Here is a 25,491-nt window from a genome sequence, read left to right on the forward strand (position 1 = left end):
CACTATGTGCTTTAGTGGTGTCACAGAGGTGTTGTTCGATTTGATCGGTGCGTTATTCTAAGCATGTGATTTTTATCATGCATGTTATTAATAGAGTCTCTGAGATCGCGCTGCAGCTCAGTCTGAAGTAAAAGGAACATTGCCTTTAGAGAATGTTCTGATGCTGGTTTTTCAGTGGTGGGGTATGCAGCCAGAGTTGGTGGATGTGAACAGTCTGCTGTGGGACTACAGGTACCAGCCCCATAATGCTTTTTAATGGGAAGTTTCTTGGTAGGAGATAGGTCTGGGGATTCAGCCATCCTCTTCCCTTTCTCTCCTGGAGAAGGGGCGGCTCACTGAGGAGATCTGTGGTTTTCCCCATTTCAATGGAGGGAGAGTCGGCTGCTGCAGCTTGATCAGGCAGCCACTCCGGGTCTCCTCTGTCGATCAGCATCGTGTGGGCGCTGGACAGGCTGGAAAGCTGGGAAGCTGTATTATGGTGTGGAGGAGCAGAGCTTGGGAGTTAAGCGGCCATCTTCTCCTGTGGCCAGACCATCCCCCTGAAGTTTATTGTGATTTTTTTAATTTTTTTACCAGAAATATGTAATGGGATGCATATTGGCCTAAACTGATAAAGAAATGTTAGATTTTTTTTTTGATTTTGTTATTGGTAGGGTTGTCCCGATACCACTTTTTTAGGACCGAGTACAAGTACCGATACTTTTTTTTTAAATGTGTCCCCAAATGCAGCCATGTCCCCCCCCCCCCCATATGCAGCCATGTCCCCCCCCCCCATATGCAGCCATGTCCCCCACAACCCCTTTAAATCTCTCTGTAGAAAAAAAATGATTTACAATGTATGACAACCACTGCAGTGTCATCACGACAAACTCGTGCCCAGAGCCATAGATTGTAATCTGAATCGGTTTTCATTTTGTTTTTCAGGACCAAAATTATATTGATTTTAATTTTTTCATATGAACTTCCATGTTACCTGTTTATTATATATATTTTTTTTTACTTTGCCTGTAGTTCTCCTTTACATTCTATAGAAATGACTACACGCAGCATTTTTATACCCCCCCCCCCCCCATCTCCTCCTCCCATTGATTAAAGATCTACATTAATTAGTACTCCATGCTTGTTGGAATTATCGTATGTCGATGGATGGCAACATTATTGGAAAATTCCTGCAGACAGATCTAGTCTCGGTGAAAGCAAGTGAAGCATGTCCCCCATACCTAATGATGATTATGCCGCCGCCGCGTTAATCGCTGTGCGCCGAACATTACAGGCAGCTTTTGTTTGAATAGCTGTTTTCCCTGCCACGCCGTGTAAAGGACACTCCCCCCTTGCTCGGGATTGGACAGATCCGTCCAAGGGGGAGTGTCTATACACGGCGCGGTGGGCAAAACAGCTATTCAAACTAAAGGTGCCTGTAATGTTCGCCGCACGGTGATTAACGCGGCATCGGCGGATTTGCGATATACGGCGGCGGGGGGGAGCAAGTGTTCTATTTAGGCATCGGGGGTATTTGCGGGAGTACAAGTACTCCCGCAAATACTCTGTATCGGTCCCGATACCGGTATCGGTATCGGGACAACCCTAGTTATTGGATGTGTTTTTTTATAGCAGAAAGTAAAACATATATTGTTTTTTTATTCGTTTTGTCTTTTTATGCTATAAAAAAAAAAAAAAAACACACAGAGATGATCAAATACCACAAAAAGAAAGCTCAATTTGTGGTGGGTGGGGAAGGACATAATTTTTATTTGGGTACATCGTCGCACGACGGTAATTGTCAGTGAAAACAATGCATTTCCGTATCGCAAAAAATTGCCTGGTCAGAAAGTGAGTAAAACCTTCTGGAGCTGAAGTGGTTAAAATTAATACACAACCACCCACTCCCAACCAGGGAATATTGTGCAAGGAGAAAAATGGGTGAATTTAGTGTGAATGTTTACACAAACCTATTGTTTACTGAGAGAAGACCTTCATTGTTTTCAAATACTATATTTGTTGAAGTGATCTGTGCAGTATGAGGTAGTGGTGTTTTAGTATATGGTGGAATTGACTTGTTCTCTATTTTTCAGCAGCTCTCCAGTTGAGCTATGCAAAACTTTGTGCGCGCGCTCTATTTTTCACTTAATTTCCTTGTTTTCTTTATACCACCAGATGTTCTCAAACAACGATGAAGCTCTTATTAACAAGAAGCTTCCCAAGGAGCTGCTACTTAGGTGAGCACTTTTAAGATTAAAAAATGTGTCATAAATTAATGTTGCGTACATTTTGCACCTGTTTAACTATATATATCAAATGCATAATCTGTATATCCATTTATTTGGCTTCAGGCTGAACCAGGTCAGCTGTGGTTGACACTTTAAAAGGTGATTCTTCTTTTTTTGTTTTTGTTTTTGTTATAGGATTTTCTCCTTCTTGGATGTTGTTACACTTTGTCGATGTGCTCAAGTCTCCAGGGTAAGTAAAGTGGGTTAACGACTATCTCTTCCAAGACACATTTTTTAAGTTTGTGCAGGTCTAAGGTGACTGCCTCATGTACACGGATGACTATTTACCCTACACTGCCTTTTTTTGGGGGTAAATGAGTAGGGGTACAATATACCCCATACTCATTCACATAGGGATGAGCCACGTTAAGGCCCCCCCCCCCCGAGATTCCTATAAGCTCTCTGCCTGTAGACCCCCACAACCACTGCCCATGGTTGTTGGAAGAGACCCTTGTCCCTATCAATATGGGGACAAGGTGCTTTCAGGGTGGGGGGACACAGAGCCCTCCCTGCCCCAAAGCTCCCTTTCCCCCATGTTGAGAACGTGTGGCCTGATATGGTCCAGGAGGGGGGGTGTCCGCTCGTCTGGTATGGATTTTGCGGGGCCCCCACGCTTTTTTTTTTTTTTTTGGCGTGGGGTTCCCCTTCAAGATCCTTAAAGCACAAGTAGCACCACAAGTCAGATCATCATGATCCAATTCGGATGCAATTTCCATTCAAATCAATGGGCTGAAAGCTTAGGTTATTGCTGTATCTTAACGTTTGCACACACTTACAAGCATTTGGCGTTTGAAATGCTGGTCCTGAACCCAATTTATCTGCTTTCAAAAACCGCCTGTGACCTCAACTGCCTCTAACCTACTATAAACGACTGAGTGTACATGTACACATAAGATAACATTGAGAGTTTATGGGCTTCTAAAAAAACTGCTCCTAAAAGTGAGTTTAGCAGCTGCAGTGTACATAAAGCCTTAGAGTGTATGTGAACAACATACCATATCAGCCAATTGTAATGCAGCATATTGTATTATTCACATACAGTGGAGCCTTAAAATGATGGACTAGAAAATGTACAAATTAAAAATATTAGGCTTTTTAGCACAGAAGATACATCTTATAGATGTATCCTCTGCATTAAAGTATTTCAGCATCTTCCAGGATAATTGAACTCTTGTTCATTGGAGTGATGCAATTGAATTTTTTTTTTTTTTTTATCACTGCCCGTTAGGAAAAAGTGACCCACATTTTTTTTTTAATTACAAGGAATGTTGACATCCCTTGTAATTGGGGGGGGGGGAGCATGACAGGACCTCTTTAATGTGATATCTGGGGTCAAAAACCTCAGATCTCACATTTACACTAAGATGCAATCATAAAAAAAAGTGTTTATTTTTCGCTAAAAAAATTCCCCTTTTAAGATCATTGGGCAGAAGTGACGTTTTGACGTCTCTTCTGTCATCCAATGACATGAAGCCGAGTAAGGGACCATCATTCCCTCACTCGACTCCATGCCTCACAGGGGATAGAACCCGATCATCTCCGCTGCCACCGACCGTTCTGGCAAGTGGCAGAGATGACCGGAATGCGGCAGGAGGGGGGTGGAAAACTCTCCCTCCCTCAATATGTGATCTCGTAGTGAATCCGCCGCAGAGACCACATTTATCTGAAGGCGGACCGCCTGCTGTGAAAATACCGGGGTTATGGCAACCATCTGCTGCCATAACAATGATATTCAACGTCAAAGATTCAATGTCAAGTGATGGCGGGCAGTCTGGAAGTGGTTAAACAATAGCATCACACAGTGCATTTCGATGGACAATAAATATAGAAGAGGTTAAACCTAGGTGGCTATATTGTAATGTTAAATTCTTATTGGAGAGAAAAATTACCATTAAAAAATATAAAGCATTCCAACACCACAAGAAATGCAATAAATATAAGAACGAAATCGGGGCAGCTAAAAAAGACAGACGCAGAGGAGAGTAAAAAAAATCCAAAGGGAATTATTCAGATATACAGTATCTCAAAAGAGTGGGTACACCCCTCACATTTTTGTAAATATTTTATTATAGTGACAGCACTGAAGAAATCACACTTTACTACAATGTAAAGTAGTAAGTGTACAGCTTGTATAACAGTGTAAACCTGCTGTCCCCCAAAACAACTCAACACAGCCATTAATGTCTAAACCGCTGGCAACAAAAATGAGTACACTCCAAAGTGAAAATGTCCAAATTGGGCCCAATTGACCATTTTCCCTCCCTGGTGTCATGTGACTTGTTGTTGTGTGAATGGGGAGCAGGTGTGTTACATTTGGTTGTTATCACTCTCACTCTCTCATACTAGTCACTGGAAGTTCAACATGGCACCACATGGCAAAGAACTCTCTGCCGATCTGAAAAAAAGAATTGTTGCTCTACATAAAGATGGCCTAGGCTATAAGAAGATTGCCAAAACCCTGAAACTGAGCTGCAGCATGGTGGCCAAGACCGTACATCGGTTTACCAGGACAGGTTCCACTCAGAACAGGCCTTGCCATGGTCGACCAAAGAAGTTGAGTGCACGTTCTCCGCGTAATATCCAAAGGTTGTCTTTGGGAAATAGACATATGAGTGCTGCCAGCATTGTTGCAGAGGTTGAATGGGTGTGGGGTCAGCCTGTCGGTGTCCAGACCATACGCCACACACTCCATCAAATTGGTCAACATAGCGGTCTCTTATAAAGATGATGCACAACAAAAGCCTGCTAACATTTTGCTGAAGACAAGCAGACTAAGGAAGTGGATTACTGGAACCATGTCCTGTGGTCTGACACCAAGATAAACGTACTTGGATCAGATGGTTTCAAGCGTGTGTGGCGGCAACCCATGAAAAGAGTACCGCTCCAAGCTCTGCGACCTATGCTGTGCTCCCGCCCTGTAGTACTAACAGGTGCAGACTCTGTGCTGATCCGTGGAAAAAATAAATGTTCCTGGACTGCCGCACTCTGATAGGCGATTTATTGAAACAAAATGAACAAAGGATAAAATCCAAAGCTGTAGAACATCCAAAAATTCATGCAACACTGCAATCAATGGCTCCCAGCTGATGGTGGCTTCACATGTGGATTCTCTGAACAGAAGTGGATTCTTTGAACAAAAGTGCTTGAGTTAAAAACCAGGAGTTTAAAACAGGAGTTAAGACAGGAGTCTTCATTATTTTATCAATCACTGACCCAGAGCAAGCTTGCAGCTAGTAAAGTTAGAACTCTTGATATATAGATTCAGCGGTGCAGCAGACGCTCTCACCTTAGTCTGCTCACCCCAGGGACAGTGAGAGCAGGACGCTCTCAAACGAGTCGGCTCTCCCCAGGGATAGTGCAGCCAAGCAGGGTCCTCCCAGCTCTCGACCACTGCAGACACAGCACAAACAACCAGGACTCCCATAGTTTAACACAGGGGTACATATCCCCCCCCACACCCCCCCCCCCTAGGCAATTGATCCAGGGTTGCAACGATCGCCTGTTGAGGGGGTCAGGAAGGATTTTTGGCACAGCACGCCTGGGGTTTTTCGCCTTCCTCTGGACCAATCGGGAGAGAAGACTCAATGAGTGACGGCTCACTTGGACAGTCTTCCGCCCATCACCATATAAGACCCCCCCCCCCCCAATCAACATTACTTCCCTGCGTTTTTTTTCTGCGACCATGGGTTACCTAAAATACTCTGCAGAAACCATCCGGGAACTAAAACCATTTGCCTCTATACTCCCAGTTGTCACCAAAAAAGCTCTAAGGAATGAGCGACTGTTGAGAATCAATCGACGATCAACAGTCAAAAACTAAGCGCAGGTACCCCAGCCCAAGCGCATAATATGCGCTTTGGTTAACACAAGATCGGCAGTAAAACACCGACAAGAAACCATCCTTCAACACGATCTAGACTGCCTCTTCATCACAGAAAGCTTGCTCACAGCCGACTGCAACACCATTCTAACAGAATTGGTGCCAGCAAATTATCGCATTTAAATGCAAAAGAGTGGGGCAAAGAGGGGGGGGCCTGGCGGTGATCCACAAGACTCACCTCTCGATCACCAAACCAGTCCTTCAAAACTCTCTTCCATTCATGGAAACCCTCACTCTGCAGCTGCAAACAAATCCCCAAGATACGGTCCATATGCTACTTTGCTATAGACCACCAGGCCCAAAAACGCACCTTCTCACGTCGTTGACGGAATTCATCTCCACATATACCCTAAACATCAAACACCTTTTGGTGCTTGGGGATTTCAACCTCTGGGCCAACTCGTACCCCGTAGCCGACGCCTGCATCGACCATCTGGAAGGATTAGGTCTGCAGCAACTAATACAAGGCCCCACTCATGCCTCAGGCCATACGCTCGATCTAATTTTCAAACAAGATTTGGAAATTGACGTCCTGGAAAATGAGCTGCAACCATGGACCGATCACCATGCCATCAAATTCACAATCGCCAAAAACGCCAGCCCAAAAAAAACTCACTGGACTAGATCTCAGAAGAAGCTCCACTCGGAACTCTTCAAAACAATACTAGGGAACAAAATAAAAACAACCCAACAAAAACAAACAGCCACAGAAACACTTGACGCCATCAACAAGGCGCTACTACAGTCAGCTGACTTGGTAACACCAAAACGCAAAACTTGCATCCGGAAAAACAACTCCAGCTGGTTTAATGACCAGCTGACGTTGCTAAAGCAAGAGCGTAGAAGAGCAGAAGCTAGCTGCGTGGAAAAGGTGCTCTTCAGATAAAAACCACACCATTTAAGATAATAACAAAGAAATATCACAAAGAAATCTTCACGGCCAAAAAAAATCATTTCTCCAACATCGTCGCAAATGCTCTTAACAGCCCCAAGAACTCTTCAAGCTGGTCACTGGCTATGAATCTTGTTTAGAGGCCCCCAATTCTGATTCACAAGAATTTTGCAACGAATTATCGGATTATTTCATTAATAAAATTGAAAAAATCCGTGAAAGTATTCCGCAAAATGGAACCGTCACCAACTCCCCCCCCCCCCCCCAATCACAAACCTAATACCCACATAAATCAGCCGCAATCACCAAAATTCACTCTAAAACCCATTTCCATCGATGCCACTAAAAATATCATCGGGACTCTGCGTCACAGCACAGCACCCAATGATATCATCCCTACTAAACTGCTGACAGAAAGTGCTGATATACTGGCACCGGCTATCACGCAGCTCATAAACCAATCATTCAAGGAGGGCATGGTGCCCACCTTGCTGAAACAAGGTACAATAAAACTAATTCTAAAATAACCTACCCTCGACCCCAAAGACCCAAACAACCGGAGGCCCATAACAGGTCTAAATGTTTTCTCCAAGGTAATGGAGAAAGTAGTTGTACAACAGCTGCAACTGCATTTAGACACCCATAAATTACTCGACCCGTTTCAATCAGGATTCCGTCCGGGTTACGGAACAGAAACGGCGATGCTCAAAATATGGGATGACGCTCTAGAGGCCGCAGACGAAGGAGAATCTTGTCTCCTGATACTGCTGGACCTAAGCGCGGCTTTTGACACTGTAGACCACGGACTACTACTGGCTAGGCTAGCTGAAGTAGCCGGAGTCGCTGAAGGTGTTTTACCCTGGTTCTCCTCCTTCTTGGAAAACCGATCACAAATGGTGAAACTGGGGTCTTTCACGTCTGAAAAACGTACGGTATCATGCGGAGTCCCTCAGGGATCTCCCTTATCGCCTGTATTGTTTAATATATATCTTCGCCCTCTCTTTGCAATCATTAGTAACCAGAAGTTACTTTACCACTCCTCTGCAGACACACACAACTATATTTCCGCATCTGCAACAAAAAGGATCATTCTCTTGGACTAGAGAAATGCCTTCCTCTAATAGATAACTGGATGACAAACGGTTATCTTAAACTCAACTGTTCAAAAACAGAACTTCTCCTGTTTCACGCTAACCGGAAAAATCACCCCGTGTCAATATGGACTCCCCCACCCATTCTGGGTAAAACCATCACCCCTAGCACCAAAGTAAAAAGTCTCGGAGTCATTTTCGATACCTACATGACAATGGATGCACAAATAGGGTCAGTAGTCGGCGGATCCCACCATCTGCTGCGCCTACTACGCAGACTCGCGCCCTTTATTCCGAAAAAGGACATTGCAGTCGTGGTGGGAACAATCATCAATTCCAGACTCGACTACGCAAATGCCCTCTATCTAGGACTCCCCAAATACCAAATCACTCGTCTGCAAGTCGTTTAAAAAACGGCCGCTCGACTAGTGACTGGAAAAAACCCATGGGAATCAATCTCACCTTCACGGAGATCCCTTCATTGGTTGTCAGTAAAAGACAGAATCACTTTCAAGGCACTCTGTCTAATACATAAGTGTATTCAAGGCAACGCCCCCCAATATCTATGCGCAAAAATAAAAGCCCATAACCCCAATCGCATTTTGCGATCCACCTATCAAAACCTACTCCAGATACCCAAAGCCAGATACAAGTCCAAAGGAGATCGAAGATTTGCAGTCCAGGGACCTCGTCTGTGGAATGCACTACCAACCACCATCCGACTGGAGTCGGACCACTTGGCCTTCAGGAGAAAGATTAAAACCCATCTCTTCTGAGGTCAAGGGGTTCCTTACCCATGAAATGGATACAGCGCCCAGAGGCGATTCAGTTCGCATGTGTTGCGCTTTACAAGTCTCTCACTCACTCACTCAGAAAGTGGACATAGGGGACAAAAAAGCTAACATGTTTCACATCATGGATAGATGCTTAGTCATAGCTGGCAGCAACCAGGTGAGGAGTACCAAGAAAAGTGTGTCTTGCCTACAGTCAAGCATGGTAATAGTGTCATGGTCTGTGGCTGAATGAGTTTTGTCGGCACTGGGGATCTACAGTTCATTAAGGGAACCATGAATGCCAACATGTTGTGACATACTGAAGCGGCGCATGATCCCCTCCCTTTGGAGACTGGCCGAAGGGCAGTATTCCAACTTAACGGCCCCAAACACACCTCCAAATCGACCACTGCCTTGATAAAGAAGCTGAGGGTAAAGGTGATGGACTGGCCAAGCAGTCTCCAGATCTAAACTCTATTGAGCATCTGCAGGGCATCCTCAAACGAAAGGTGGAGGAGCACAAGGTCTCTAACATCCACCAGCTCGGTGATGTCATGGAGGAGTGGAAGAGGACTTGTGCAGCATGTGAAGCTCTGGTGAACTCCATGCCCATGAGGGTTAAGGCAGTACTGGAAAATAATGGTGGCCACACAAAATTATGACACTTTGGGCCCAATTTGGACATTTTCACTTAGGGGTGTACTCATTTTTGTTGCCAGCGGTTTAGATATTTATGGCTGTGTGAGTTATTTTGAGGGGGCAGCAAATTTACCCGATTGTACAAGCTGTACACTCACTATTTTACATTGTAGCAAAGTGTAATTTCTTCAGTTTTGTCACATGAAAAGATATAATAAAATACAGTATTTGCAAAAATGTAAGGAGTGTAATCACGTTTGATGTACTGTATATTTGAACACAGGCACAATTTTTTAGTTTTTTTTTTTCAGGTATTTACCAAAACATATTGAAAACCAAGTTATATAATGGATATGGGCTGAATGTGCAAACTCTAAAGTTTATTCTGAGGGTATGTACATCCGAATCGGAGGAAGGGTTTAGGAATTACAGCTCTAAATAGACATTCCCTCTTTTTCAAGGGACCAAAAGTAATTGGACAATTGATTTAAAAGCGGTTTTCATGGCCAGGTGTGGGCTACTCCTGCTTTTATTTCTTCATCAATAAAGCAGGTAAAATTGCTTTTGGAATCTATTGCTGTGAACCTACATCATGCGTTCAAAATGGCTGTCTATGCAAGTGAAATAGGTCTTTGTAAGGCTTCAAAAATGAAACGTATCCTTTAGAGATTGCAGCAACATTGGAAGTGGCCAAATCAACAGTTTGGTACAGTCTGAGGAAAGAAGAACTTGCTGGTGAGATCAGCAACATAAAAAGGCCTGGATGTCCACAGAAGACAACAATGGTGGATGGTCGCAGGATCCTTTCTATGGTAAAGAAAAACCCATTCACAACATCCAGACAAGTGAAGGACAGGAGGTGGGCGTATCATTGTCAAAGTCTATAATCAAGAGAAGACTTCACAATGGCAAATGGAAGGTTCACCACAAGTTGAAAACCATAGCCAGATTAGACTTTGCTAAAAAAAACATTTAAAAAAGCGAGACCAGTTCTGGGAAAGCATTCTTTAGACAGATGAAACTAAGATTACTCTGTACCAGAATGACGGGAAGAATAAAGTGTGGAGAAGACTTGGAACAGCTCATGACCCAAAGCACAAAATGTCATCTGTAAAACATGGTGGAGGCAGTATGATGACATGGGCATGCATGACTTCCAGCGGCACTGGGTCATTGGTGTTTATTGATGATGTGACAGTAGACAGAAGCAGCTGGATGAATTCTGCAGTGTTTAGAGATATATAGTGTAGGCCCAGATTCAGCCAAATGCAGCAATGTTGATTGGGATGGCAGTTCACAGTACAGGTGGACAATCATCCAAAACACACTGCAAAAGCAACCCAGGAGTTTTTGAAGGAAAAGTGGAATATTCTGCAATGGCCAAGTCGATCCCCTGATCTCAACCAACTTGAGCATGCATTTCACTTGCTGAAGGCAAAACTAAAGGCAGAAAGACCTACAAAGAACTGAAGACGGCTGCAGTTCGAGCTTGGCAATGCGTCCGTAAGAAGAAAACCCAGTCTTTGGTAATGTCCATGGGTTCCAGACTTCAAGCAATTGTCGGTGAAGGATTCTCAACAAAATATAAAAAATGTACTTTTTTTTTTCTCTTATATGAAGGGGAATATTATTTGAAATGTTGAATAAACATGGGTTTAAGAGTAAAGAGTGGGGCATGCAAGGATGACGTGGTGCACGTGAAGCACGCACGTCGGAGGGAGGAGCAGCCAGCGCGACTGATCTGACCCGGCTACGGCGGCGAGAGATGGAGGGAGCTAGACCCGGCGGTGCTCCAGCAACGGTGGACGCGTTGCAGGGCGGGAGTCCACCGAGCGGCTAGCCCGTCCACCCCGCAGACCACATCAGCCCCCGCCGCTCTCCGGGAGTCCCTCGTTCCCCGGCCCCCCCGCTTCCCCCCGGCGGCAGATGAAAACACTGCATGGAGTGATCTCAGGGAGGCTTTCTTCTGCGGCTCACCTGTCAGCTGCTCGCCCCCCCTCCCTGCTTGGAGTGACTCTGGGATTCCTCGGCGCCCCGTGGAAGAGAAGTTTTCCTTTTTTTAAATCCAGAAGACCTGCAAATAGGTAATATTAACCCTTTTCTTACCCATAAAAGACTGTATGGTCGCAATGCGTGGACCTTGAGACCCAGCTCTAGCAGTGTTGATGGGGTAAGATAGTGTGGCCCACTTACTCTATTTCACATTACTCCAAGTGCTAATAATGATGTCTTGCTTTCTTATATACACCTTAAGAATCTAAGCATGTGTGGTCTACTAGCAATCAGCCTTGTTCGTTGCGGACATTGATACCGACACTGACACTAACTAAAGGGGATAAGTTGAAAAATATCGGATACCCCAGAGTCACTGTTTTACCTCTGTAAATATTAGCCCGGCTACTTATTAAATGTAAAAAAAAAGGAGAGAAAGTCAAATTGCAACAGAAGCAAAAGCATATACGGACTACAAGCTCTTGGTCCACACACACAGTCGTAATAGCCCCCGAGAGCAAGTTGGATAAATATTCAGCCACTTAAGCGTCACCATATTTACCTTTGCAGGCCTCTGTTAAACCACGGGGGGACTGGGCTAGCGCACCAGTGGCAACGTCAGAGAGGTCTCTCCCTTACCAGATCTGACCTGGATTATGGGGCTGACGTGCTAGACTGGGGGCAGCCAGAAAACCGAGAGCAGAGGTCAATAGAGGTCAATACCAGGGCTTAGCGCCCAGCAGACACACTTTTCTCGAGGTCTCTGCACCCCCCCAAAGGGGGAAAGTAATAGGGGGAAGGGGAAGGAAAAAAAAACAAAAAAAAAAACAAAAAAAAAAAAAAAAGGACCCCCCCCCCCCGGTCTGCCATTGCTCGGGAGCTGCTGGGGCTCTCACTGTGGAGGACCCCCCAAAAAGGTCTCTGGCTCTAAGGGGGTGGTCTCACCTTCCTTCTCTTTTTTATACATCCCAATGTCCTGGGTAATTTACTGAAAACTTTTGAACTTTCAAGATTCCCCGGAGACAGCCGGAGCAATAATTTTCCTTCCGTCTCCCCTTTTTATTTTATTTTTTTCCTGTTTTTCTGGCTGTGTTCTTTAAATTTATTAATAGATGCAATCAATATCTCCCTAATATTTTCAACTAGCCCCTCAGTAAACGATAAAAATTACCGTTGAAGGGTAAAAAGAAAGAGGAAAGGGGAGGGGGAGGCCTGCCCCTTCTTATCCAAACTGGGGAAACGCATTAGAACGATAAAGAAATATAATATGAACAGGTCAACCAGGGGGGCGGCCCCGAAAATCCCTAAAGAGGTCTCCTCTACCAGTACGATTAGACACTATATGACCCCGGACGGGAGCTCTAAGAGTCCAGGCACGACAAAAAAAGTGGAAAAAACTGGGACTAATAAAAAGGGAGTGGGGGGGGCGGCAACCCCAATTGCGGACAATTCAATAGAATCTGAACACGTAGCCAGCCAAATGGCCGACACCAGCCTGGACTCCCATGTCCCCACCATGGGAGAAATGGAGGCTATGTTAAAAAGGTTGGAGATCGTAATAACAGGGGAAATCAGCACATTAAGAACGGACCTATTCCACATGTTGGAGCGAGTAGAGGAAGTAGAGAAAAAGATAGAAAAGCAGGACCTTGACCTTATTGAATTAAAAAACCAACATTTGTCCCTGAAACAAAACCAGAGGTGGCTGCAATACCGTTTAGAAGATCAAGAGAACCGCAATAGAAGGCAAAACTTAAGAATACGATCTATTAAGGAGGAGAAGGGCGAAGACCTGAGAAAAATTCTCAATGATTTGTTCCTCCCCCTCCTTGAAAATGGTTCGGGAGGTCCCCTCAAAGTAGAACGGGTTCATCGGGTGGGGAAGATCAGGGAGGGAGGAGGAAACTGGCATAGGGATATTATTGCTAGGTTCAGACATTTCGAACACAAAGAGGAGATCTGGCGAAAACTGAGAAGAAAGCCGCCGTTATCCTATGCTGGGATGGAGATTCAGATTTTCTCGGACTTGGCCTGGGAAACCCTGGCCAGAAGAAGACATCAAAAGCCCTTACTGGAACAGATGCGATTATTCAACATAAACTACCAATGGGGATTCCCGGCCTGTTTGATAGCCCACAAAGAAGGGGTGTCAGCAAAATTAATATTCCCTGAGGATCTGGCGGGGTTCTGCCGCAAATTGGATATGCCTGCTGTGGACTTACCCGGATGGGTCGAATAGTTAATTGAAAGCAGCATGGCCCCCGGGGCGGCCCCGAGGGAAGCGATTTGGTGTTGTGGGGGGGAGTGGGGGGAAGGGGGGGGACGACCGGAGAGGGGAATAGGGAGGGTAGATCAGTCACCCCACCCACATAAGACCAAGTACCCGGGGATTCCTGGGGAAAAAGGGCGGGAGGAGCGCGGAGGCGCCCCACCTCATCCATAAGAACCGATGGGTAGGGGATACCAAGGATCCCTACGGTTCACAGGCGATGTACCGGCCTGGGCAGGGGGGGGAGGTGGGAGATAGGGATAGAGGGGGGTGTGTGGGTTTGGAAGGGGAGAAGGAGTCTCCATCTCCAAAACAGGGAGGGAATAGGGAAAATGGCTCCCAAGGAATCTCATGGAAAGTCCAGCAGGAAATGATTTTAATATAGAAAATGACAGAAGTAAAATTCTTATCTTACAACGTAAAGGGATTAAACTCAGTCGTCAAAAGACTAAAGGTCCTTGGCGAGATTGAACAACTTAGAGCGGATGTTGTCTTTATCCAGGAATCCCATTTAACCAGAGACGCGAATATCAAGCTTTTTTCCCCTGCATACCCCACTTGGTTTTATGGGGATTCCATCTCAAAACGCGCTAGGGGCGTGGCAATAGGGTTCACAAGGGGGTTCGGGTTCACCCTTGAGGCAAGGCTGACAGACCCAGAAGGGAGATTTATATTTCTTAGGGTAAGGATCGATAACATAGTCTATACCTTAGCAAATATATACGCCCCAAATGTACACCAAACCCAATACTTAGGGAAAATCCTGGGAAAATTGAATGATTTCGCCGAGGGGTACATAATCTTGATGGGTGATTTGAATTTCGTCTTTGATCCGAAAGTAGATAGCACGTTCCGTGGGAAGGAGACAAGAAATGTGCACTTACAAAGAATTAAACGAAAGATTCATGATTGCCAACTAGTCGATGTTTGGCGGATTTTCCATCCAAATGAACATGATTACACGTTTTACTCTCCTCCCCACGGAACATACTCCAGAATTGACTACATCCTGGCGGATCATAGGCTGCTGGACTCTATAACGGAGACGGACATTGGTATAATGACTGTGTCAGATCATGCACCAATCTCCATGAAAATTAAATTATCGATACAAAAGAGACAGCGGCCTTTGTGGCGCCTAGATGATAGCCTGATACGCGATGTAGGAGGGGCAAGTAGGGTGGAGGCGGAACTAAAACAATTTTTTCTTATCAATGAAACGGAAGGAATCACCAGCGCAACCCTTTGGGAGACGCACAAAGCTTATATTAGAGGAATTCTAATTGCGGAGGGCGTTAAAAAAAAAAAGAGAGGAAAAGTAAAGCAAACACCCTGATCAAAGATATAGAGTCCCTAGAATCTAAACACAAAGCGCAGGGATCAAAAGAGATTTATCATAGTCTAATAATAAAAAGAGACGCTCTCAAGGAGATCATGGAACAGGAAGCGAGAAATAAATTAAACTGTATTTCCAAAGAGAGATACCTTTTGGGGTAACAAACCAAGCAAGCTCTTAGCTAAAATGGCTCAAAAAAAGAAAGCTAGAAATTATATTGAAAAAATTAAAAATAAAGACGGGACCATGGTCAACGCAACCAGAGAAATTGCGGAAACATTCAAAAAATATTATGAGGAACTATACACATTAAAACATCCAGGGCGGCAGGCAGGGGAGAGGGAGGGAAAGACCCGTGATTTCCTTGACAGGGCAGGACTTCCTAGATTAGAGGAGATGGAAAGTTCCAACATGGACCGCCCCATAACTGAAGAAGAAATAAAAATTGCTCTAAATACCACCACTGGTGGAAAAAGCCCAGGTCCGGATGGGTTTTCCTCCCTGTACTATAAGAGATATAGCAACATTTTGATACCGAGGATGTGCAAATATTTTAATGGGCTAGGGTCCGAATTTGTAACCAGCAGCGAAGCTACTGCGGCAGTGGTCGCTATAATTTTGAAAGAAGGAAAAGATAGCTCTCTCTGTTCGGGATACAGACCTATCTCTCTGTTAAATACAGATATTAAGCTTTTTGCCAAAATTCTTGCGGGGCGCCTGGGGGTTATGCACTCATTGGTACACCCCGACCAGGTAGGCTTTGTGCCCAACAGAGAGGGCAAAGACAACAGTCTAAGGGCAATTCTCCTGATGCAGACCATAAGGCAGAATGAGCCCCCAGGACTATTCCTGTCAGTGGATGCTGAAAAAGCTTTTGACAGGGTAGACTGGGGGCTCATGATGGAGACTCTTAATGTTATGGGATTAGGAAATAGGATGTCCCGGTGGATAAAAGCACCCTAAAATCACCATCCCACTGCAAAAATAAAAATTAATGGTACACTATCTGACCCATTCGAGATGAAAAATGGGACAAGACAAGGGTGTCCCCTCTCCCCTCTCCTTTTCATTCTATCTTTAGAACCGCTGTTGTCTACCATACGTAACGACCCTGACATAAACGGAGTTAGAGTAGAAGGGGAGGAACATAAATTATCGGCTTTTGCCGACGATATTTTGTTTTTCTTAACCAACCCGGCCCACTCTATTCCAAAGCTCTTTAAAGTTTTGCAACAATATGGTGCGATCTCAAACTTTAAAATCAATGTAACTAAATCTGAAATTTTGAATATTAATTTAAATAAACAGGAGGTGTGTCGTGTCAAGGAAATCTGCGCATTCCCCTGGACCAAAGAACTAAAGTACCTAGGTATCAAACTGGCCAACACAGAGCAGAAGATGTATAAAATAAATTTATGTTCCCTTACTAAATGAGATCAAGAGCGAATTAAAAAGAACGATTAATAAACCCATATCATGGATCGGACGCATCAATATGCTGAAGATGGTCGTAGTCCCAAAAATTCTTTATAAATTCCTATTAGTTCCCATAGCCCTCCCTCAGCAATTTTTGAGAATCCTTAACACCTTGCTACTAAACTATGTCTGGAAAAATAAGAAGCACAGAATATCCCTCTCCACCCTAAAACAGGGTAAGCCACTCGGCGGTCTGGCAGTCCCGGACATTAAAAGTTACTATAAGGCGGCGGTTTTAGCTCGCGCGGTAGAATGGGCACGGGATAGGACTGATAAAAGGTGGGTGCAAATTGAGAAAGCACTAACAAGTAAATATTTGAAAAATATTATCTGGATCCCTGCACAACACAGAGCACTAGATCACAAAATACATGATTTAACACGGGACACTTTAAGAATGTGGGACAGGACTTTGACACAATTAGAAGGGAAATTTAATTCCCCATTAATGAATTTAAAAGAAAACCCGTACTTTGCCCCAGGCGAAAATAAAATTGGAGGGAATTGGATTAAGGTAGACACCGTTCACTTAGGGGATATTATTAAAGATGGAGAGATAATGTCCTATGAAGATTTGAGATCCAAAACGGATTTATGGAATCTGGATAGGTGGCATTATTCCCAGTTGCATCACTTCGTGCGGCACCTCCCCCGCCCATTACGGACGGAGGCGGAGCTAACCCCATTGGAGAAGATTTGCAAATCTAAAAATTCAAAGGGCACTATCACTAAATTATACGGGATATTGGTAAAGATAGGTTCACGGAGCGAAGCGCCTTTCATAGATAAATGGGAAAGAGAGTTAGGAATCACAAGAGGGACAAATAGTTATAATAGGATTATGCACTTAACCCATTCTTCAGCAATCGATATACGAACTGCCGAAACAAATTACAAGTGTATCTCCGGGTGGTATATCACCCCGGAGAAAGCAAACAAATTTAAAGCGGGTCAGACCGCAGAGTGCTGGCGGGGTTGCTCAGAGAGAGGCACAATGGCCCACCTTTGGTGGTTATGCCCAAAAATACAAACTTATTGGGACAAAATTCTGAGTCAAATTAAAACTATCACGGGCGAAGAATTAAAGAAAGACCCCTGGGTGGTGCTCTTTCATTGCAGCCAAGAGGGGGTAAAAAAATACAAGCAGTCCTTACTTCCTCACCTTTTAAACGCTGCTAAGAAACTTATACCCAAAAAGTGGCAGGAGATGGAATGCCCTCACGTCTGGAATTGGATAGACGAAGTGGAGGAAACGTATAGGTTGGAAGAGTTAAAGGATAGTCACCTAGAGACGATCGGGGATCACAGGGCGAAATGGGAAAAATGGAGGGAATATAAAAAAAACATGGAGTTATGCCGAGAGAGTCAGGGTAGGTTACTAACGAGTTGTATGTAAGTAGTTTTATAGTAGAAACTATATCATTCTCTTCTATGGTCATTTCATAAAGCGATTCATATATTTTTTCCTGTTTCCTTTTTTCTTTTACTCTCGGATGAATTCTTGAGACTGTTCTTGTACTCGAGTGAAAAGCTATGAGATTCCTGGGTGCCATGAGGGGGAGGGGGGGGGTGCAAACAATTTATAAAGTTGGCTATATGGTAACGTGTCCCGTTCAGTCCAGCTGGGACGTGGAGGGTTAAGGAAGTGGGGCCAGGATTTCACAGCCCCATCGGGTGGCTGATACATATATTGCCAAGTACACTAATAATTTAAAGGTGGGAGAAAAAAAAAAAAAAAAAAAATTAATACGCAATGAATATATACCACACATGATGCAAACCACAAACTGAGACGTAAGAAGCATCCAATCATGAGCTGGTCTCTAGAATTTGGTAAAAGCTGAGGTGGAAAAAAAAAAAAAAAAGAGTAAAGAGTGGGGGATTGATACTATATGGGGGAGGGGGATAGAAACTTTTTTCTCTCTCTCTCTCTCTCTCTCTCTCTCTCTCTCTCTCTCTCTCTCTCTCTCTCTCTCTCTCTCTCTCTCTCTCTCTCTCTCTCTCTCTCTCTCTCTCTCTCTTCCTCTCTCTCTCTCTCAAATTCAAATAAGCTTTATTGGCAGGGCCAAATACATGTTAGCATTGCCAAAGCAAGGGGAAGGGGGGGGGGGTAATATAAAGGGGAATGGACATAAGTCTGTGAAAGTCCTCAGTCTCTCATGTCCCTCTCAGTCTGTGACACGCTGTCACATATTGGGCAGCTATCTTCACCATTGGCTCCTCTTCTCCCAGTAGAAATTGGAGTTTCCTCTCCTCTTCTGTACGTGTACTTGGGGCAATGTAGCAGGAAGTGTTCCTCATCCTCCGGGACCCCCTGGTCACATTGTTGGCACAGTCTCCTCTCCCTGGGCTTGTAGGTCTGTCTGTGCCGTCCTAATTCCAGTTCCAGGCTGTGGGCGCTCAGTCTGTACAGGCTCATTGTCTGTCTTTGGGGTCTTGTAGCACCTCCAGGTACGGGGCCAGTTGTAGTCTCTCTGCAGTGACTGGTAAATCAATAGTTTTTTGGAGTTTGTTATTGCGTGTCTCCATTCTCCAACATGTTTTTCTTTGGAGTTATCCATTATGGTTTTAATTTGAGATTTTGTCAGGCCGCATTTTTGAGAGTTTGGGATAGACAAGGTGTTGATGAGTTGTTGCAGGCCACACGGTTTGGACTGGTTCTTACTGTCCAGTAAGGCCTTATGGTGGTAGGAGTTGGGACTGCTGTTTTGTAGGTGGTCCTAGTATGATAGCGCTCTCTTCTGTACTGCAAGAAGTAAGGGAAATCTGCCCAACTCAGACCGGCAAGCACTGTTGGAGGTGCTCCGATGGACTTGGAGGAGGTGCTTGCAGAATTCCAGATAGAATATATTTGTTGGGCTGGGGTCCCATTTGGATTGGTCTGGGTAGGTGACTGGACCCCAAACTTCACTGCCATAAAGAAGAATTGGGGCGATGACGCTATCAAATATTCTGAGCCAGACTCTCACCGGTGGTTTTAGGTGGTACAGCCGTCTCCTGATGGCATAGTAGGCTCTGCATGCCTTGTCTTTTAGTGCCTCTATGGCTGGCTTGAAACTTCCTGATTGGGTAATGTCTAGGCCGAGGTATGTGTAGCTGTTAGTTTCATCCACAGTGCAGTTGTTTATTGTGAAGGAAGGGCTCTTTGTTTGTTTTTGTATTTTTCTTTTGGAACACCATGGTTTTTGTTTTGCTTGAGTTGATTGGTAGTGCCCATGTGGCGCTGTATTTCTCCAGAACTTCCAGGCTGTCTTGTAGGCCTTTCTCTGCTGGTGACAGAAGTAGGTCATCCGCATACAGCAGGAACTTCACCTCGGTGTCATGTAGAGTCAGTCCTGGTGCTGGGGAGGATTCTAGAGCTGCCGCCAGTTCATTGATGTAGATGTTGAAGAGGGTTGGACTTAGGCTGCAGCCCTGTCTGACTCCTCGGGCCTGCCGGAAGTGTTCAGTTCTTTTTCCATTCACCTTTACACTGCAGCTGTTCTCAGTGTATGAACTCTTGATGACGTTGTATGTTTTCCCTCCTATTCCGCTCTCCAATAGTTTGAGGAACAGGCCTGGGTGCCACACTGAATCAAATGCCTTCTTAAAGTCCACAAAGCAGGCAAATATCTTCCCATGTTTTGTATGGTGGACATGGTTCTTGATGAGGCTGTGCAGGGTGTAGATGTGTGTGTGTCTCTCTCTCTCTCTCTCTCTCTCTCTCTCTCTCTCTCTCTCTCTCTCTCTCTCTCTCTCTCTCTCTCTCTCTCTCTCTCTCTCTCTCTCTCTCTCTCTCCCTCCCTCTCATTAGGGTAATGTCATCACGGGAGGATGATTAAAATTATAGGAGAAGAGTTGAAGGGGACCATCACTACACAAGGGGGGGGGGGAAGCGACACTAGATTATATATAAATATAAAAACATATTGATGGGGTAAATTATACTGCACTAAGAAGATTAATAGGAAGAGATGGTAAGAAGAAGAGACACAGACACAAGACATATTTAAATAAATGGGAATATAGGGAAGAGATGTGTAACACCCCTATACATTACACACGTTACACTGGATATCTAATCACTAGTGGATAAAGAGTGGAAGGAAGACACTTTGTGGAACAAAATTACACAATGGAGAGGGGGACAGGAGAGATTAGATCCTCCCCCACCTCCTTCTTTTTTTTTTTTAGTATTTTTTTTTTTCTTCCTTCTGGACACACAAGGAAGTAAATTGTGAGAGAGAGCGTGTGATGGAGAGGGCAGGGTGGAGGTTACGTTTTTTTTTCTCTATTCCTCCCTCAGCCTGCTCGCTTATCTATGTATGTATTTGTGTATACATTTTTATTTTTATTTTTTTCTTAAACCTTTCTTCCCTCGGTGGTTATTATACTATTTTTGAAACTGGCTAAGGACCCCCAGAGAAGATGAAGCAGAACAGGATAGGGCAATGGGTTAAAAGCTAAAATTATAGTATAGTTTTATTTCCAACGACTTATTTTTTCTATTCCTTTCTTTTTTAGCGAGGTCAGCGGAGGATGCTGGAGGCCCACACGCCACAGCGGTATTCAACTACTCCCCCCCCCTCAATAGGATAGCGCTCAAAGAAGCCGAGTGCTTTAAAGCAAATTGCTAAGTGGTCTCTAGGGTGGGCGCCAGAAAGCCAACCCCTGATGATCATAGTGAGTAGACCCTAGAAAGCTCTATAGATTTTGGGGTCCCCCTCCCTTTCCTTTTTTTTTTTTTTGTCCTTTCCTTCCCTAAACCTTGTTCCCTACCCTGAGATGCATACTATCAAGATACTTTCGTTAAATGCTAAAGGACTAAATACCCCAGAAAAGAGACGCATACTTTTGAACGACCTGAGATGTAGTGTTTATCCAGGAGACACACTTCAAAAGCAATAAACTTACTATCTTAAAGAACAGACACTACTCATTTGCATCTATGAATAATTTAGCTAAAACTAATAGTGTGTCCATATTATTATCCAGTCGACTCCCATGGCCGAATCAGGACACCCTGATAGATCCAGAAGGGCGCTTCCTGTTTATTAAAGGCTTTATAAGAGAAGTTAAAATCACCTTTGCCTCTATATACGCTCCAAACAACCATCAAGACTCTTTCCTTAGTCGAACAATAAATCGCCTCATGGAATTTTTTGAAGGCCAGTTGAACTTTAATATTCCGTTACCTCCCAATGTAGATACTTCATCTGGTTCGTCCTCTGTTACCTTCAGCATATGCAAACGAGCATTACAGACTAGCTATAAGGCTCAACTGATCGATACCTGGCGCTTACAACATCCAGACGAGAGACTACACGTTCTACTCCTCTCCTCATAAACTCTATTCACATATAGCCTACTTTCTCATTCCACATACACATCTACAGGCAGTTCAAAGTACAACAATCGGCATAATTACATGGCCAGACCACGCACCGATTGAGTTGACATATCGACTCTCAGACCGTCCAAGCTCCAGGACTAGATTCTGGAGATTAAATGAAAGCCTCCTGCACATGGTGGAGGATGTACAGCGCGAGATAGAGCAGTGCTTTTATATGAATAAACAAGCTGATTGCGATACAGGGATCCTATGGGAAGGCCATAAGACAGTTATAAGTGGCGTTTTAATTAAACATGGAGCATGGCTTAAACGTCAGCGGACAGAGAAACTTGCTCTCTTTTTCATTAAATTTATAAAGCAGAAGTCCAACATAAACATATAACGAACCCTACGCTCGAACAAAAACTTTTTTCTCTTCGTAAACAGGTTACAGATTTATTAAGATATCAAGCCAAAGCTGCTTTACAACGATGTCGTAGATTTGTGTATGAGTCGGGAGATAAATGTGAGAGAATGCTAGCACGCTCGATCAAAGAACAAAAACTAGCTTCATACATTCCCCAAATCATTACACCTCAAGGTCAAAAAGTGGGATTATCCAAACAAATTACACATGGTTTTAGAGATTTTTATTTCTCACTATATAACCTCCCAGAACAACCTTCCACTCAGATACAAATAGAAAATTACATTGCTTCCTCTCAGCTCCCTCAGTTGACCCCAGAGGTTAGAGAAAATCTAGAGGCACCAATAACTTTTAGATGCATTTCAGAATGCAATCAGGACCTCTAAATTAGGCAAAGCCCCAGGCCCAGATGGGTTTTCAATACAGTATTATAATAAATTTCTTTCAATCTTAGACCCCCATATGGTAGAACTGTTTGCTGTAGTAGCTATAGGCATATATTACTCCTGAATTGTGACCTTTAATTATTTACAAAGATCATTGCCACCTGATTTGCGCAACATTTACTCTATGATGCATCTGGATCAGGTGGGATTCATTCCATCCAGAGAAGCTTGTGACAATAGTGTTGAACCTTGTCCATGTCGTACGGGAGACGCGTACCCCATGCATTATGATAAGTACAGATGCGGAAAAGGCATTTGATCGAGTTAACTGGAAATTTTTGATGGTGGTTCTGCGTTATATAGGTCTGTGGGAACATATGATGCAGTGGAATTCTAAGATCTATTCACACCCTACCGCACAGGTTAAAGTTAACGGCGTTCTTTCAGACCCTTTCCCTATCTCAAATGGGACGAGGCAAGGGTGTCCACTGTCCCCTCTTCTTTATGTTCTCTCCCTGGAGTTGTTTTTGTCTAGGATCCGCCTGAACCCAGACATTACTGGAGTTGGAGTGAGAGAGGAGCAACATAAAATCTCAGCTTTTGCTGACTATTTACTCTTCTCCCTCACAAACCCTTTGGTTTCATTGCCGAATCTTATCCGAGAATTTGAAATTTATGGTCTATTGTCTAATCTAAGGATCAATTTTAACAAATCAGAGGCAATGGGGGTAGGTCTTCCTACCGAGAGGCTGCAGACCCTTCAGATAAATTTTAGATTTAAGTGGACAGATACAGCCTTAAAATATCTAGGAACATCTATCCCCTCCAATCTATTACAGGTTTTTGAACTTAATTGTCCTCCCCTATTGACTAGAACACGCATTCTATTAGAATCATGGTCCCGGGGACTGTATTCGTGGTTTGCTAGATGTAATCTCTTAAAGATGAGTATCCTACCCAAGTATCTATTTATTTCAGACTCTACCAATCAAGATACCATCTCATTACTTTAAACCGGTTCAATCCATGTTTATTACATTTATTTGGGCACATAAACCACGCACTCCCAGATCCCAACTTTCTAGGCCTAAACATAGTGGAGGAATAGCACTCCGAGACGTACTTAAATACTATCAGGCTGTACATATGGGGAGACTCATAGATTGGAATCGGCACTCAATAAACAAACTCTGGGTTCAGATTGAACAAGAGCAAACCGATGTTTCACTGAAACGGGCACCATGGTGTTACGATAAACTTTCGCTTGATCTAAAGAGACATCCTCTGAATACGAATCTGCTCACAAGTGTTTGTTAAAACCTCTCTTTCGACAGTGGGCTCGCCCCTGATGCCCATTCTTGGGAATCCAGAATTTCCCCCAGGCTTGCAACAAAATAATCGCTTTCGGGCATCGCATTTTTTAGTATCGGATGGTTGGCCATCCATAACCGCTTTAATGGAACCTGCGGACTTTTTTTGTTTACCCTTCTGGAATGCTTTGCACCTTCACAATTTATTTCAAACACTTAAGTCACCAGAGAGGTTCAGACAATTAACCATATTTTAAGAATATTGCTCAAAGGCGGGGACTTTGTTACAAACACTTTAAAAAATTTACACTTTACTGATTTCCCCCCCCCCCGGAACAACCAAATCTATCCTGGATAGAGAAATGGGAGAGGGAGATGAACTGTAGCTTTACAATCGGCCAAAAAACAAAATATGATGGTACAAATCGATGATTTCAGCGAGAGTTCAAAGAACCAGGAGATTAATTATAAAATATTAACAAGATGGTATTATACCCCACAGAGGCTACATAAATTTTATCCTGAAACACCGGACCGTTGATGGAGATGCATGGAGGAGGGAGGTACGATGTTGCACATTTTTTGGTCATTTCCAAAAATAACATCTTACTGGAAGGCAGTATGAAATCTTATTCAAAGATTCACGGACTACAGGATACCAGAGGATTTTTTTTATTTTTTTATTTTTTTTATTTTTGCTACATGTTATGGATATCCCGGTCAAAAAATATAAAAAACTATCTTACGACATCTAGTAAACGCGGCCAAAGCGTGTATTCCATTTAGATGGAAAAATACGCTACCCCCCCACAGTTGGAAGTTGGCTCCATAAAGTGGAAGAGATAAATAAGATGGAAGATCTCACACTTTCAACACAAAACCAACAAGAAAAGTACTCTGAGGTGTGGAGACAGTGAAATATGTTTATTGCTTTTGAAGGTCTGATCTTGCTTAACTCAGGTTGATCAGATATAAGTATTATAACTAGTTATCCATTACTTATTCAGGGTAGTCCCTTCCCTCAGCCTTTCCTTTCACTTTTTCCCCCTTAATCCCCCCTTTTTTCCCCTAATCGTCTTTCAGGACAGCCACCTGAGACCTTGGCTCCTCCCCTCTATTGGAAACACCGCACCAGCCTCCTATAAATTTCCTCCTCCCCTGCTGGTCCTCCGTTATTTGTGTTTCCTCCAGAGGGGAGACACCGTTAGGAATCGGCCAGGAGAGCCAAGGGAGGCTCAGGCAGACGGTCCGGAAAGAGAGCAGGGGCTCTTGGGACAAGACCAGGTTACTTACCTGGAGATCATGGCCACCCTCACATCCCTGAGCGCAGGTGTAGTTCGGGGGGGCTCCGTTTTTGTAAACACGGAGTGCGGTGAAGGGAGTGCACAGTCAGCGTCCCATGCTCGATTCAGTGTGTATTAGCATAGGAATGGGGATTTCAG

At 44.0% G+C, this 25,491-nt stretch overlaps 1 protein-coding gene across 3 annotated transcripts in view; it reads left to right on the forward strand.

Annotated features, from left to right (window-relative positions):
- Positions 1 to 25,491, forward strand: part of FBXL20 (F-box and leucine rich repeat protein 20) — a 499,717-nt gene that overhangs the window by 71,537 nt on the left and 402,689 nt on the right. For all 3 annotated transcript variants that reach the window (XM_040331680.1, XM_040331681.1, XM_040331682.1), the window contains exons 2-3: positions 2,155 to 2,216; positions 2,403 to 2,457. In XM_040331680.1, the coding sequence (XP_040187614.1) occupies positions 2,155 to 2,216; positions 2,403 to 2,457 (117 nt within the window). The remainder of the gene's footprint in view (positions 1 to 2,154; positions 2,217 to 2,402; positions 2,458 to 25,491) is intronic.

The sequence above is a fragment of the Rana temporaria genome, chromosome 12 (assembly GCF_905171775.1).
Source record: "Rana temporaria chromosome 12, aRanTem1.1, whole genome shotgun sequence".
Taxonomy (NCBI): Eukaryota; Metazoa; Chordata; class Amphibia; order Anura; family Ranidae; genus Rana; species Rana temporaria.